Source organism: Porcisia hertigi, chromosome 2 (genome assembly GCF_017918235.1).
Source record: "Porcisia hertigi strain C119 chromosome 2, whole genome shotgun sequence".
Classification (NCBI taxonomy): domain Eukaryota; phylum Euglenozoa; class Kinetoplastea; order Trypanosomatida; family Trypanosomatidae; genus Porcisia; species Porcisia hertigi.
The window spans coordinates 300869-317165 of record NC_090561.1 but is presented as its reverse complement, the minus strand read 5'-3'; the positions used below and the strand labels follow the sequence as shown (position 1 = coordinate 317165).

At 58.5% G+C, this 16297-nt stretch overlaps 1 protein-coding gene across 1 annotated transcript; it reads right to left on the bottom strand.

Moving 5' to 3' along the window:
• Positions 1–1024: 1024 nt before the first annotated feature.
• On the bottom strand, positions 1025–5389 carry JKF63_07596 (uncharacterized protein; the record flags this gene model as incomplete). The annotated part of the gene is made up of 1 exon (XM_067903530.1): positions 1025–5389. One exon carries the CDS (start codon positions 5387–5389, stop codon positions 1025–1027), a length of 4365 nt encoding a protein of 1454 aa, XP_067759962.1.
• Between the last annotated feature and the right edge of the window lie 10908 nt (positions 5390–16297).

The window sequence follows — 16297 nt, the reverse complement described above, 5'->3', positions numbered from 1 at the left end:
CGCCCAGATGAAAAAACGGATCGCAGGCGCCGTGGACGCGCGTAAAGATGCCTGCGGGGGCTGAGGGGACGCCCAGAAACACTCACATCATAAAAAAAAGAGTAGCGCTTGCGCGCTTCAAAATCTTGCCGGAATAAGGGTTCCGGAAGTTTCGCATACCAATAAAGTACAGAAACTGATACTTATATAGCGTTAGTTGAAAGTTCCAACCCCCAAGTGGCTGTGAGGGGGTGGCTTTTTTTGTACCTCCGCACCGCGTGTCATGGCAGCGCGGGGGGAGCAGGAGAAGGGGGCAGGGAGGGGGACCCCACAGGCACCGGACGCTGGAAGCCCAGGCAGAGAGCCACTGGGCCGCCCAGATGAAAAAACGGATCGCAGGCGCCGTGGACGCGCGTAAAGATGCCTGCGGGGGCTGAGGGACGCCCAGAAACACTCACATCATAAAAAAAAAAGAGTAGCGCTTGCGCGCTTCCAAAATCTTGCCGGAATAAGGGTTCCGGAAGTTTCGCATACCAATAAAGTACAGAAACTGATACTTATATTTTATATATAACGCCCCAGGCCAACGCGTTATATAGTCATTGCCGAACGGAAACTGAAAACGCTCCAAGTGTCGAAAAAACCCGGTTTCCGTGAGAAGCAACCACGATCAGCAGTCGAGGTGTTCTCCGCAATGCCCTGTAGCTCATGGAGCCCCTATCGTGAGTTTTATTCGGGTTTTGAGAGGGAAAAATTATGCTAATTATGCTAGTCACTCTAGAAAACGTACAGCTGCCGAGGTCACATCTCGCGCGAAAAAAGGGAAACAAGTTCAAAAGGAAAACTTTAGGGCTCACAGACGTCTTAGCCGACCCTGGCTTAGTGGCCGGGTGCGGATGGGCGTCGTGGGGGGGGGGGGGGGTCAAGGGGGGATTTCTGGGGGTTAAGCCCGGTAGCTTTCAGAAGCGCCTGGGGCGGGAAGTGAGCGAAGAGCCGGTTCATGGGGCGAAATTGGTCATGATCACCGCCTGGGTTTCATTATTTTTCAGTGGGTGAGAAGTCTCCGGGCCCAATTGGCACGAACAGCCTCATAGAGATAGGCGTTGCCCTCGTGAAGCGCCTGGGAAATACTCGAAAGCAGTTCCTCGAAGGCGGTTCGCGCGGAGAAGGGGAAATTCGCGGAGCCCGCGACGGCAAGCAACCATTGGAAACTTTCCTTGTGGAGACCCCCGGTTGATTCCAGCGAAACGGGCGCGAACACCGTGCCGGTTTCCACCGCCCAACTGCCCCACTTGCGCTTTTTCCCGGCGTGTGCCTGCTGAAGGGGGTTTTGCTGGGCGCTGCGGGTCCGGCCGGGGAAGGTGATCACCACGTCCGTGGCGAACGTTCCGCCCGCCGCGGCGATGCTCAGATCGAGCCTCTCGCCGCTCGTGCTGCTCACCCGGGGCTCTGCAACCACAGAAAATCCAAGTCGTTTTGCCCACGCTTCGATCGCCGAAAGGACGCGGTTGTGCCGCTGGATGCGCGGACCGCCGGGAACCGACGGACACACATTCACGTGCGCGTTGTCCGCGTCCGCCCCGCATGCGCACCGCACCTCGGGACGCAAAACTCTCATGAGGAGCCGCTGGCGAGCGAGAACCTCGAAGGGGAAGTCGCCGAGGCGAAGCGCCGGGTCAGTCAGGGCGCGCGTAGCACCGGGCGCCGCGTTGGCCTTCACAATCTCGAGGGCAGGCTCCGGGAGGAGAGTTTTGAGGGCCTCAAGGTTGTGTTGGTCAACTTGGTGCGTGTGTGTCTGTTGCGCGCCTTTCCGGCCAACGCTCTGCACCGCGAACCGCGAGATTGCCAGCTGCGACCGCAGCCCGCACCCGCCCATGACGAGGGGGAGCCTGGCAAGGAGGGCGGCGGCGCCCTCGACAGGCGCGCCGCCGATGAGCGCCGACAGCGTGTGGAGGACGCGGTCGTCGAACCACGCCGCGCTGTCGTGCAGTTCCTCTGCGCTGTGCGTTCGCAAAAGAAAAGTTAGCCGCGGCAGCGCGGACGCGCGCAGCAGGTTCATGCGCGCGTGGCGGGGAAGCTGCTCGCCGCCAAGGGCGGAGAAGTACGCCTCGTACTGGCGCGTTTTTTCCCACACCCATTCGTCCACCGGCGCGCCGTCGCCTCGGAAGCCGGCGCCGAGGATGCGCACCACTCCGGCCGCCAGCGGCACCACCACCCCGGATACCGTCACTGGCTCCGGCGCCGTGTTTTTGGACAGGTGGTGGCTTTTCGCCGGGTTGATGTCGAAGCCGGTGGCTGCGAGTGCCGGCCCCGCCTCGTCCAAAAACGCCTGGACAGCCGCCCTGGGACCGACAACCGTCAAGTCGTCCAGATATGCCGTCACTTTGGCGAGCGGGTGCGCCGCCATAATCGGCCGCAGCGTCTCCGCCACGGCGTTGGCGAAGAGGAGGGGGCTGAGCACCATACCCTGGCGGACGCCGCGCGTCGACCAGAATTGCTCTACTCGGCGGCCGCCTTCGTAGACGCCAAGTGCCCCAGGCTCCCCGAGGGAAAGGTCCACCACACCAAACGTGTGGCGGAGGGCTTGTTGACGGAACGCCGCCCCCAAAACACCCGCCCGGGAAACACGATTGTACGCGTTTGCCGCGTCCAGCGCGACAAGCGTGTCGGCCGATTCGCTCGCGTATGTCGCCCGAATCTGGGCAACCGCCTCGGCGGCGTCACCCCACACCCCGAATTGCCACCCACGAAATGTGTCACGAAACGGCTTTTCCACCGCATCAAGGGCGAGATGCGAGGCGATTTTCAGCCATACAGACTCCGGCGTGATCGGCCGGACCTTCGTGGAGCCCGCCTCTTTCAAAAACGGGTGGACAACGCACGCGCGGAGGCGGTACGCGAAGGACGGCGAAACGTTTCCGGCAAGGATGTCCTGGATGAGCGCCGTTGTCTCCGCCAAAAGCGCCGAATTTTCGACCACGGGAACGAGCAGTTCCCGGGTCCAACCGTCAAGTCCCGGCGCGGCGGCTCGGCCGAGCCGCTTCAGCACCACTCCTTTGACCTTCTCCGGTTTTAAACCGTGTGGAAAAGGCGTCTGCGGTGGGTGCGGGTAGTCTGCGGGATTTTCCTGGGGATGAAGTGCGCGAAGCTGGTCCAGCACCTCGCTGGCGCGTGCGCGCGGGAGTTGTGCCTGGAAAAGCGTGCGCGCTGCTTTTCCGAGGGCCCCAAGCGAGAGCTGGTGAAGGATGCGGCGTGTGTGGCGTTCTTCTGCCGTGTGTCCGCCGCTGGTGGGGAGATGTTCCTCCGTGTTCGGCCTCCGTGTGGCTCCGGCGTGGCCTGTGTACGGTTCGTCCTCTTCCCTCTCTTCCCGCGTGGCTGGTGGGGTTGGGTTGGTCGTGGCCGTCTCCTCGTTCTCGCCGCGGGGCTCTTCTTGCGCTTCGTCGTCTCCTCCCCGCGTCTGCGCGCGCGGCTTGGCGAGCCGGGTGCGCACCAGCTCTGTGAGTGCAAGCTGGCGTTGGTGGCGTCCCGCGGCGGCGGCCGCGGTGTACCCGAGGAGGGTTTGGCCGACCGCCTCGGCCCAGTGTCCCCATTCCTGTTTTCTAAGCGTCCGAATCGTGGCGGGGAATTCCCGCGTCCACTCCTCGTCCTCCTCCGTCGGCGGCGCGCGGCGGCGCGGCGGCGATGGTGTGATGGTGGTGGCGGGTGTTTCCCCGTCGGCGTTTTCGTCCCCCGGCGGTGTGCGCGGGTCCGGCCGGGCCCGTTTTCGGTTATGGGCGGCGCGCGTTTCAAATTCGCCACATTTTTTGCGGTGTGCGATCCGCGCGTTTCCGGACGCTGTCAAAAAATCGCCGCACAGAGTGCAGCGATCCACGCCAGCCGCTTTCATGGCGTCGACCGTGGCGGTTTCGCGCGCGTGAATGGTATTAAGGTGGCTGATCTGCTGTGGCCGGCGGGCTTGTGATGACCAGGCGCGCGGGCATAACGGGCACGTGCGCGGTCCGACGCGGCGCGCGTCGGCGTTTTCCCCGTGCCAAAAGTCCCGTCGCGGCTCCGTGGTGGCCGCCTCGGTGCCGGCATCGGTGCCGCCGTGCTCGCTCATGTCGTCCGGCTCTTCGCCGTCGGTGTTCGGTGGCGCCGGCGGTGCTGGTATCTGCGGTGGTGCGGCGGTGGGGTCTTCGTTTCGCCCGGCCGCCGCCTCCTCGTCCTCCTCGCCGTCCCTGCCGTTCTCCTCCTCGGGCCCGGTCCCGGGCGGGTCTTGTCCATAGAAAAACCGTCCGCTGGCGTCGCGGCTTCTCTCGGGTGGCGGCGGTGCGGTCGCGGCGGCTTCCGCGGGGTCCCCGGCATCGCCCCCACCCTCCTCGTCATCGTCCTCGCCCCCCGTGGCCGTCCGGGCCGCGGTGGGAGGCGCCCGGGCGAAGATCACGGTGTCGATGTTCGCCGGGTTTGGTGGTGGTACGTCCTTTTCGTGGCGTGTACCGTCGTATTTGTGCCAAAAAATCTCGCCGTTTTCGCGCTCGGCAACGTATGCGGCCACGTGGTGGGGGGTCGTGGCGCAGATCGCGGCGTGTAGGTGGAAACGTGCGGTGGTGCGCTCGGCCGTGGGAAGCGACATTTCCAGCGGTATTTCGGCCATGCCGTCCGTCTGTTTTGCGCCCCTGGACGCCACGATGGTGAAGGCGGCCGCCTGGTCGAAGAAAAATTGCCCCAGGGCCGTTGTCGCACCACCGTCCGCACCGCAGTGCCCGCAGCTTTCGCGTGACGGTGCCCAGCTGGGTCCGAAGCCTTGGCTGAGTGCTGCTGCCGTGGTTCCGTGTGGGTTTCCGGGCGCCGTTTCGTATGTCCCAATCGCGGGTTGTGGTGTCAGGTGGCCCTCCGTTGTGGCGCCGCACGCGTTGCAGTAGAGATCTTCCCGGCGGTTCGCGTTGAACAGCGCCGCTGTCGCGCCATCGCGTGCCGCAACCGTTTGCAAAACCATACCGACCGTTGCGGGGAGCGAAAGCGCCAGTTCTCGAACCAATTCTTTTGAGGCTTCGAAATTTGATTCTCGGAAGGCTCTCGTCAACACCGGGTGTGGGTCGAATTTCGTTTTCATGGTCATTAATGCGGCGATTGCGGCGGTTATTGCGCAGGACGGGCCGACATTTGCCATTCCGCCGTGGAAGCGCGAAAGTCCGAACCATCTTGGGATCGCCCGCGTGCCGGCGTGATTTTCGCGAATGTGTTCCTGGACTGTTTTTTCGCACCCGTTTGCGTATGTGCAGGCTCGGCCGTTTTGGTCGACCGCTGTGCAGTAGTAAAAACTCTCTCGCGATGGGTTCGCCCATGCGAAGTGGCGTTTGAGAATGTCCGTGTGTCTCTGGAAAAGCCGCTCCGCAAAGGAAATGTGCTCAACGACGGCCGTCGTGAGCATTTTTGTCCGGGCGATGTCCGCGAGCAAAACGTCAAATCGTGATAAATTTTGGTCCTTTTGAGAAAATGTGGGGTTTTCTCGTTCACGCGGTGCGTCCCTCCCCGCGGCGGCTGGGGGTCTCTGGGTCACGGGTTCGATTTCCCCTGCTGCGGACTTTTTTTGGACGCCCTTCTCCCGGAGGGGTGGTGTTACCCCTTCCCGGGTGGGAAGTTTATGTGGTAAATTTTGGTCTTTGTGAGAAAATGTGGTGTATTCTCGGTCCTTCTGTGCGACCCTCCCCGCGGTGGCTGGGGGTCTCCGGGTCCCGGGTTCGATTTCCCCTGCTGCGGACTTTTTTTGGACGCCCTTCTCCCGGAGGGGTGGTGGTACCCCTTCCCGGGTGGGAAGTTTATGTGGTAAATTTTGGTCTTTGTGAGAAAATGTGGGGTTTTCTCGGTCCCGCGGTGCGACCCTCCCCGCGGCGGCTGGGGGTCTCTGGGTCACGGGTTCGATTTCCCCTGCTGCGAACTTTTTTTGGCCGAACTTTTCCCGGAGGAGGGGTGGTGGTACCCCTTTCCGGGTGGGAAATTTTGTGCGAAAAACGTGCGGTTTGACATTTTCGAAATGCTCATAACTTTTCGACCGTGTGTCGTCCAACGCTGCGGATTTAAAACGTTTTATCCATTTTTCCGGGAGCATTAGATGACTACCGTTGCTCGATTTCGAGGTGTGGGTTTCCGCGATTTTTCGGTACCTGCCTAAAGGCTGTTTTGCGTCAAAATCGCGTTGGCAATTTGATTGTTCGTCATTTTTGTCATTTTCGAAATGCTCATAACTTTTCGACCGTGTGTCGTCCGATGCTGTGGATTTAAAACGTTTTCTCCGTTTTTCCTGTAGCGTTAGATGGCTACCGTGGTTCGATTTGGAGGTGTAGGTTTCCGGGATTTTTCGGTACCTGCCAAGGAGCTGTTTTTCGTCAAAATCGCGTTGGCAATTTGATTGTTCGTCATTTTCGTCATTTTCGAAATGCTCATAACTTTTCGACCGTGTGTCGTCCGATGCTGTGGATTTGAAACGTTCTGTCCGTTTTTCCTGTAGCATTAGATGACCACCGTGGTTCGATTTGGAGGTGTAGGTTTCCGGGATTTTTCGGTACCTGCCAAGGGGCTGTTTTTTGTCAAAATCGCGTTGGCAATTTGACTGTTCGTCATTTTCGAAATGCTCACAACTTTTCGACCGTGTGTCGTCCGGTGCTGTGGATTTAAAACGTTTTCTCCGTTTTTCCTGTAGCGTTAAATGACTACCGTGGTTCGATTTGTAGGTGTAGGTTTCCGCGGTGTTTGAATACCTGTCAAAGGGCTGTTTTGCGTCAAAATCGCGTTGGCAATTTGATTGTTCGTCATTTTCGTCATTTTCGAAATGCTCATAACTTTTCGACCGTGTGTCGTCCGATGCTGTGGATTTAAAACGTTTTCTCCGTTTTTCCTGTAGCGTTAGATGACTACCGTGGTTCGATTTGGAGGTGTAGGTTTCCGGGATTTTTCGGTACCTGCCAAGGGGCTGTTTTGCGTCAAAATCGCGTTGGCAATTTGACTGTTCGTCATTTTCGAAATGCTCACAACTTTTCGACCGTGTGTCGTCCGATGCTGTGGATTTAAAACGTTTTCTCCGTTTTTCCTGTAGCGTTAAATGACTACCGTGGTTCGATTTGGAGGTGTAGGTTTCCGGGATTTTTCGGTACCTGCCAAGGGGCTGTTTTTCGTCAAAATCGCGTTGGCAATTTGACTGTTCGTCATTTTCGAAATGCTCACAACTTTTCGACCGTGTGTCGTCTGATGCTGTGGATTTAAAACGTTCTGTCCGTTTTTCCTGGAGCATTAGATGACTACCGTGGTTCGATTTGGAGGTGTAGGTTTCCGCGGTGTTTGAATACCTGTCAAAGGGCCGTTTTGTGTCAAAATCGCGTTGGCAATTTGACCCTTCCTCGTTTTCGAAATGCTCACAATTTTTCGACCGTTCGTCGTCCGACGTTCCCGAGTGCACGCCTTTAATCCGTTTTCCCGCGCGCATTAATTGAGTGCGGTTATCTGCGGAAACCGGATACGCGTCTTTTGGCGGGTTGCCGGAAAAAAATTGCGAATGTCTGGACCCTCTTTTTTGGGGGTCCCCATTTTTTGCCTCACCTTCCGCCCGTCCGGTGGGGGGTCGGAGGGGTCTGTCACCGAGCTCCCGGGGGGGGCTCGGTGGATTCGGGGAGGTGAGGTTGCAAAATTTGGTGCCAAGGGCTGGGCCTTGGAAGTTTTTTGTACGGGGGTACATAAAAAACGACTTTTTCGTAAATTTTATATATTATAAATTTCGTACAGAAACTGATACTTATATAGCGTTAGTTGAAAGTTCCAACCCCCCAAGTGGCTGTGAGGGGGGTGGCTTTTTTTGTACCTCCGCACCGCGTGTCATGGCAGCGCGGGGGAGGGAACCCCACAGGCACCCGGACCTGGAAGCCCAGGCGAAGCCACTGGGCCGCCCAGATGAAAAACGGATCGCAGGCGCCGTGGACGCGCGTAAAGATGCCTGCGGGGGCTGAGGGGACGCCCAGAAACACTCACATCATAAAAAAAAAAGAGTAGCGCTTGCGCGCTTCCAAAATCTTGCCGGAATAAGGGTTCCGGAAGTTTCGCATACCAATAAAGTACAGAAACTGATACTTATATAGCGTTAGTTGAAAGTTCCAACCCCCAAGTGGCTGTGAGGGGGTGGCTTTTTTGTACCTCCGCACCGCGTGTCATGGCAGCGCGGGGGGGCAGGAGAAGGGGGCAGGGAGGGGGGGACCCCACAGGCACCCGGACCTGGAAGCCCAGGCAGAGAGCCACTGGGCCGCCCAGATGAAAAAACGGATCGCAGGCGCCGTGGACGCGCGTAAAGATGCCTGCGGGGGCTGAGGGGACGCCCAGAAACACTCACATCATAAAAAAAAAAGAGTAGCGCTTGCGCGCTTCCAAAATCTTGCCGGAATAAGGGTTCCGGAAGTTTCGCATACCAATAAAGTACAGAAACTGATACTTATATAGCGTTAGTTGAAAGTTCCAACCCCCAAGTGGCTGTGAGGGGGTGGCTTTTTTGTACCTCCGCACCGCGTGTCATGGCAGCGCGGGGGAGGCAGGAGAAGGGGGCAGGGAGGGGGGACCCCACAGGCACCCGGACCTGGAAGCCCAGGCAGAGAGCCACTGGGCCGCCCAGATGAAAAAACGGATCGCAGGCGCCGTGGACGCGCGTAAAGATGCCTGCGGGGGCTGAGGGGACGCCCAGAAACACTCACATCATAAAAAAGAGTAGCGCTTGCGCGCTTCCAAAATCTTGCCGGAATAAGGGTTCCGGAAGTTTCGCATACCAATAAAGTACAGAAACTGATACTTATATAGCGTTAGTTGAAAGTTCCAACCCCCAAGTGGCTGTGAGGGGGTGGCTTTTTTGTACCTCCGCACCGCGTGTCATGGCAGCGCGGGGGGGGGCAGGAGAAGGGGGGCAGGGAGGGGGACCCCACAGGCACCCGGACCTGGAAGCCCAGGCAGAGAGCCACTGGGCCGCCCAGATGAAAAACGGATCGCAGGCGCCGTGGACGCGCGTAAAGATGCCTGCGGGGGCTGAGGGGACGCCCAGAAACACTCACATCATAAAAAAGAGTAGCGCTTGCGCGCTTCCAAAATCTTGCCGGAATAAGGGTTCCGGAAGTTTCGCATACCAATAAAGTACAGAAACTGATACTTATATAGCGTTAGTTGAAAGTTCCAACCCCCAAGTGGCTGTGAGGGGGTGGCTTTTTTGTACCTCCGCACCGCGTGTCATGGCAGCGCGGGCGGGAGGGGGACCCCACAGGCACCCGGACCTGGAAGCCCAGGCAGCGAGCCACTGGGCCGCCCAGATGAAAAACGGATCGCAGGCGCCGTGGACGCGCGTAAAGATGCCTGCGGGGGCTGAGGGGACGCCCAGAAACACTCACATCATAAAAAAGAGTAGCGCTTGCGCGCTTCCAAAATCTTGCCGGAATAAGGGTTCCGGAAGTTTCGCATACCAATAAAGTACAGAAACTGATACTTATATAGCGTTAGTTGAAAGTTCCAACCCCCAAGTGGCTGTGAGGGGGTGGCTTTTTTGTACCTCCGCACCGCGTGTCATGGCAGCGCGGGGGCAGGAGAAGGGGGCAGGGAGGGGGACCCCACAGGCACCCGGACCTGGAAGCCCAGGCAGAGAGCCACTGGGCCGCCCAGATGAAAAACGGATCGCAGGCGCCGTGGACGCGCGTAAAGATGCCTGCGGGGGCTGAGGGGACGCCCAGAAACACTCACATCATAAAAAAGAGTAGCGCTTGCGCGCTTCCAAAATCTTGCCGGAATAAGGGTTCCGGAAGTTTCGCATACCAATAAAGTACAGAAACTGATACTTATATAGCGTTAGTTGAAAGTTCCAACCCCCAAGTGGCTGTGAGGGGGTGGCTTTTTTGTACCTCCGCACCGCGTGTCATGGCAGCGCGGGGGGGGCAGGAGAAGGGGGGCAGGGAGGGGGGACCCCACAGGCACCCGGACCTGGAAGCCCAGGCAGAGAGCCACTGGGCCGCCCAGATGAAAAAACGGATCGCAGGCGCCGTGGACGCGCGTAAAGATGCCTGCGGGGGCTGAGGGGACGCCCAGAAACACTCACATCATAAAAAAAAAAGAGTAGCGCTTGCGCGCTTCCAAAATCTTGCCGGAATAAGGGTTCCGGAAGTTTCGCATACCAATAAAGTACAGAAACTGATACTTATATAGCGTTAGTTGAAAGTTCCAACCCCCCAAGTGGCTGTGAGGGGGGTGGCTTTTTTGTACCTCCGCACCGCGTGTCATGGCAGCGCGGGGGGGCAGGAGAAGGGGGGCAGGGAGGGGGACCCCACAGGCACCCGGACCTGGAAGCCCAGGCAGAGAGCCACTGGGCCGCCCAGATGAAAAAACGGATCGCAGGCGCCGTGGACGCGCGTAAAGATGCCTGCGGGGGCTGAGGGGACGCCCAGAAACACTCACATCATAAAAAAAAAAGAGTAGCGCTTGCGCGCTTCCAAAATCTTGCCGGAATAAGGGTTCCGGAAGTTTCGCATACCAATAAAGTACAGAAACTGATACTTATATAGCGTTAGTTGAAAGTTCCAACCCCCCAAGTGGCTGTGAGGGGGGTGGCTTTTTTTGTACCTCCGCACCGCGTGTCATGGCAGCGCGGGGGGGCAGGAGAAGGGGGGCAGGGAGGGGGACCCCACAGGCACCCGGACCTGGAAGCCCAGGCGAGAGCCACTGGGCCGCCCAGATGAAAAAACGGATCGCAGGCGCCGTGGACGCGCGTAAAGATGCCTGCGGGGGCTGAGGGGACGCCCAGAAACACTCACATCATAAAAAAAAAAGAGTAGCGCTTGCGCGCTTCCAAAATCTTGCCGGAATAAGGGTTCCGGAAGTTTCGCATACCAATAAAGTACAGAAACTGATACTTATATAGCGTTAGTTGAAAGTTCCAACCCCCAAGTGGCTGTGAGGGGGTGGCTTTTTTGTACCTCCGCACCGCGTGTCATGGCAGCGCGGGGGGCAGGAGAGAGGGGGGCAGGGAGGGGGACCCCACAGGCACCCGGACCTGGAAGCCCAGGCGCAGAGCCACTGGGCCGCCCAGATGAAAAACGGATCGCAGGCGCCGTGGACGCGCGTAAAGATGCCTGCGGGGGCTGAGGGGACGCCCAGAAACACTCACATCATAAAAAAGAGTAGCGCTTGCGCGCTTCCAAAATCTTGCCGGAATAAGGGTTCCGGAAGTTTCGCATACCAATAAAGTACAGAAACTGATACTTATATAGCGTTAGTTGAAAGTTCCAACCCCCAAGTGGCTGTGAGGGGGTGGCTTTTTTGTACCTCCGCACCGCGTGTCATGGCAGCGCGGGGGCAGGAGAAGGGGGCAGGGAGGGGGACCCCACAGGCACCCGGACCTGGAAGCCCAGGCACAGAGCCACTGGGCCGCCCAGATGAAAAACGGATCGCAGGCGCCGTGGACGCGCGTAAAGATGCCTGCGGGGGCTGAGGGGACGCCCAGAAACACTCACATCATAAAAAAGAGTAGCGCTTGCGCGCTTCCAAAATCTTGCCGGAATAAGGGTTCCGGAAGTTTCGCATACCAATAAAGTACAGAAACTGATACTTATATAGCGTTAGTTGAAAGTTCCAACCCCCAAGTGGCTGTGAGGGGGTGGCTTTTTTTGTACCTCCGCACCGCGTGTCATGGCAGCGCGGGGGGGAGAAGGGGGCAGGGAGGGGGACCCCACAGGCACCCGGACCTGGAAGCCCAGGCAGAGAGCCACTGGGCCGCCCAGATGAAAAACGGATCGCAGGCGCCGTGGACGCGCGTAAAGATGCCTGCGGGGGCTGAGGGGACGCCCAGAAACACTCACATCATAAAAAAGAGTAGCGCTTGCGCGCTTCCAAAATCTTGCCGGAATAAGGGTTCCGGAAGTTTCGCATACCAATAAAGTACAGAAACTGATACTTATATAGCGTTAGTTGAAAGTTCCAACCCCCAAGTGGCTGTGAGGGGGTGGCTTTTTTTGTACCTCCGCACCGCGTGTCATGGCAGCGCGGGGGGGGCAGGAGAAGGGGGGCAGGGAGGGGGACCCCACAGGCACCCGGACCTGGAAGCCCAGGCAGAGAGCCACTGGGCCGCCCAGATGAAAAACGGATCGCAGGCGCCGTGGACGCGCGTAAAGATGCCTGCGGGGGCTGAGGGGACGCCCAGAAACACTCACATCATAAAAAAGAGTAGCGCTTGCGCGCTTCCAAAATCTTGCCGGAATAAGGGTTCCGGAAGTTTCGCATACCAATAAAGTACAGAAACTGATACTTATATAGCGTTAGTTGAAAGTTCCAACCCCCAAGTGGCTGTGAGGGGGTGGCTTTTTTGTACTCTCCGCACCGCGTGTCATGGCAGCGCGGGGGGGCAGGAGAAGGGGGGCAGGGAGGGGGACCCCACAGGCACCCGGACCTGGAAGCCCAGGCAGAGAGCCACTGGGCCGCCCAGATGAAAAAACGGATCGCAGGCGCCGTGGACGCGCGTAAAGATGCCTGCGGGGGCTGAGGGGACGCCCAGAAACACTCACATCATAAAAAAGAGTAGCGCTTGCGCGCTTCCAAAATCTTGCCGGAATAAGGGTTCCGGAAGTTTCGCATACCAATAAAGTACAGAAACTGATACTTATATAGCGTTAGTTGAAAGTTCCAACCCCCAAGTGGCTGTGAGGGGGTGGCTTTTTTGTACCTCCGCACCGCGTGTCATGGCAGCGCGGGGGGGCAGGAGAAGGGGGGCAGGGAGGGGGGACCCCACAGGCACCCGGACCTGGAAGCCCAGGCAGAGAGCCACTGGGCCGCCCAGATGAAAAACGGATCGCAGGCGCCGTGGACGCGCGTAAAGATGCCTGCGGGGGCTGAGGGGACGCCCAGAAACACTCACATCATAAAAAAGAGTAGCGCTTGCGCGCTTCCAAAATCTTGCCGGAATAAGGGTTCCGGAAGTTTCGCATACCAATAAAGTACAGAAACTGATACTTATATAGCGTTAGTTGAAAGTTCCAACCCCCAAGTGGCTGTGAGGGGGTGGCTTTTTTTGTACCTCCGCACCGCGTGTCATGGCAGCGCGGGGGGAGGCAGGAGAAGGGGGCAGGGAGGGGGACCCCACAGGCACCCGGACCTGGAAGCCCAGGCAGAGAGCCACTGGGCCGCCCAGATGAAAAACGGATCGCAGGCGCCGTGGACGCGCGTAAAGATGCCTGCGGGGGCTGAGGGGACGCCCAGAAACACTCACATCATAAAAAAGAGTAGCGCTTGCGCGCTTCCAAAATCTTGCCGGAATAAGGGTTCCGGAAGTTTCGCATACCAATAAAGTACAGAAACTGATACTTATATAGCGTTAGTTGAAAGTTCCAACCCCCAAGTGGCTGTGAGGGGGTGGCTTTTTTTGTACCTCCGCACCGCGTGTCATGGCAGCGCGGGGGGGAGGCAGGAGAAGGGGGGCAGGGAGGGGGACCCCACAGGCACCCGGACCTGGAAGCCCAGGCACAGAGCCACTGGGCCGCCCAGATGAAAAACGGATCGCAGGCGCCGTGGACGCGCGTAAAGATGCCTGCGGGGGCTGAGGGGACGCCCAGAAACACTCACATCATAAAAAAGAGTAGCGCTTGCGCGCTTCCAAAATCTTGCCGGAATAAGGGTTCCGGAAGTTTCGCATACCAATAAAGTACAGAAACTGATACTTATATAGCGTTAGTTGAAAGTTCCAACCCCCAAGTGGCTGTGAGGGGGTGGCTTTTTTGTACCTCCGCACCGCGTGTCATGGCAGCGCGGGGGGGCAGGAGAAGGGGGGCAGGGAGGGGGACCCCACAGGCACCCGGACCTGGAAGCCCAGGCTGAGAGCCACTGGGCCGCCCAGATGAAAAACGGATCGCAGGCGCCGTGGACGCGCGTAAAGATGCCTGCGGGGGCTGAGGGGACGCCCAGAAACACTCACATCATAAAAAAGAGTAGCGCTTGCGCGCTTCCAAAATCTTGCCGGAATAAGGGTTCCGGAAGTTTCGCATACCAATAAAGTACAGAAACTGATACTTATATAGCGTTAGTTGAAAGTTCCAACCCCCAAGTGGCTGTGAGGGGGTGGCTTTTTTGTACCTCCGCACCGCGTGTCATGGCAGCGCGGGGGGAGGCAGGAGAAGGGGGGCAGGGAGGGGGACCCCACAGGCACCCGGACCTGGAAGCCCAGGCAGAGAGCCACTGGGCCGCCCAGATGAAAAACGGATCGCAGGCGCCGTGGACGCGCGTAAAGATGCCTGCGGGGGCTGAGGGGACGCCCAGAAACACTCACATCATAAAAAAGAGTAGCGCTTGCGCGCTTCCAAAATCTTGCCGGAATAAGGGTTCCGGAAGTTTCGCATACCAATAAAGTACAGAAACTGATACTTATATAGCGTTAGTTGAAAGTTCCAACCCCCAAGTGGCTGTGAGGGGGTGGCTTTTTTGTACCTCCGCACCGCGTGTCATGGCAGCGCGGGGGGGCAGGAGAAGGGGGGCAGGGAGGGGGACCCCACAGGCACCCGGACCTGGAAGCCCAGGCAGAGAGCCACTGGGCCGCCCAGATGAAAAACGGATCGCAGGCGCCGTGGACGCGCGTAAAGATGCCTGCGGGGGCTGAGGGGACGCCCAGAAACACTCACATCATAAAAAAGAGTAGCGCTTGCGCGCTTCCAAAATCTTGCCGGAATAAGGGTTCCGGAAGTTTCGCATACCAATAAAGTACAGAAACTGATACTTATATAGCGTTAGTTGAAAGTTCCAACCCCCAAGTGGCTGTGAGGGGGTGGCTTTTTTTGTACCTCCGCACCGCGTGTCATGGCAGCGCGGGGGGGGCAGGAGAAGGGGGCAGGGAGGGGGACCCCACAGGCACCCGGACCTGGAAGCCCAGGCAGCAGAGCCACTGGGCCGCCCAGATGAAAAACGGATCGCAGGCGCCGTGGACGCGCGTAAAGATGCCTGCGGGGGCTGAGGGGACGCCCAGAAACACTCACATCATAAAAAAGAGTAGCGCTTGCGCGCTTCCAAAATCTTGCCGGAATAAGGGTTCCGGAAGTTTCGCATACCAATAAAGTACAGAAACTGATACTTATATAGCGTTAGTTGAAAGTTCCAACCCCCAAGTGGCTGTGAGGGGGTGGCTTTTTTTGTACCTCCGCACCGCGTGTCATGGCAGCGCGGGGGGGCAGGAGAAGGGGGGCAGGGAGGGGGACCCCACAGGCACCCGGACCTGGAAGCCCAGGCAGAGAGCCACTGGGCCGCCCAGATGAAAAACGGATCGCAGGCGCCGTGGACGCGCGTAAAGATGCCTGCGGGGGCTGAGGGGACGCCCAGAAACACTCACATCATAAAAAAGAGTAGCGCTTGCGCGCTTCCAAAATCTTGCCGGAATAAGGGTTCCGGAAGTTTCGCATACCAATAAAGTACAGAAACTGATACTTATATAGCGTTAGTTGAAAGTTCCAACCCCCAAGTGGCTGTGAGGGGGTGGCTTTTTTTGTACCTCCGCACCGCGTGTCATGGCAGCGCGGGGGGGGCAGGAGAAGGGGGGCAGGGAGGGGGACCCCACAGGCACCCGGACCTGGAAGCCCAGGCAGCAGAGCCACTGGGCCGCCCAGATGAAAAACGGATCGCAGGCGCCGTGGACGCGCGTAAAGATGCCTGCGGGGGCTGAGGGGACGCCCAGAAACACTCACATCATAAAAAAGAGTAGCGCTTGCGCGCTTCCAAAATCTTGCCGGAATAAGGGTTCCGGAAGTTTCGCATACCAATAAAGTACAGAAACTGATACTTATATAGCGTTAGTTGAAAGTTCCAACCCCCAAGTGGCTGTGAGGGGGTGGCTTTTTTGTACCTCCGCACCGCGTGTCATGGCAGCGCGGGGGGGCAGGAGAAGGGGGCAGGGAGGGGGACCCCACAGGCACCCGGACCTGGAAGCCCAGGCGCAGAGCCACTGGGCCGCCCAGATGAAAAACGGATCGCAGGCGCCGTGGACGCGCGTAAAGATGCCTGCGGGGGCTGAGGGGACGCCCAGAAACACTCACATCATAAAAAAGAGTAGCGCTTGCGCGCTTCCAAAATCTTGCCGGAATAAGGGTTCCGGAAGTTTCGCATACCAATAAAGTACAGAAACTGATACTTATATAGCGTTAGTTGAAAGTTCCAACCCCCAAGTGGCTGTGAGGGGGTGGCTTTTTTGTACCTCCGCACCGCGTGTCATGGCAGCGCGGGGGGAGGCAGAGAGGGGGGCAGGGAGGGGGACCCCACAGGCACCCGGACCTGGAAGCCCAGGCAGTGAGCCACTGGGCCGCCC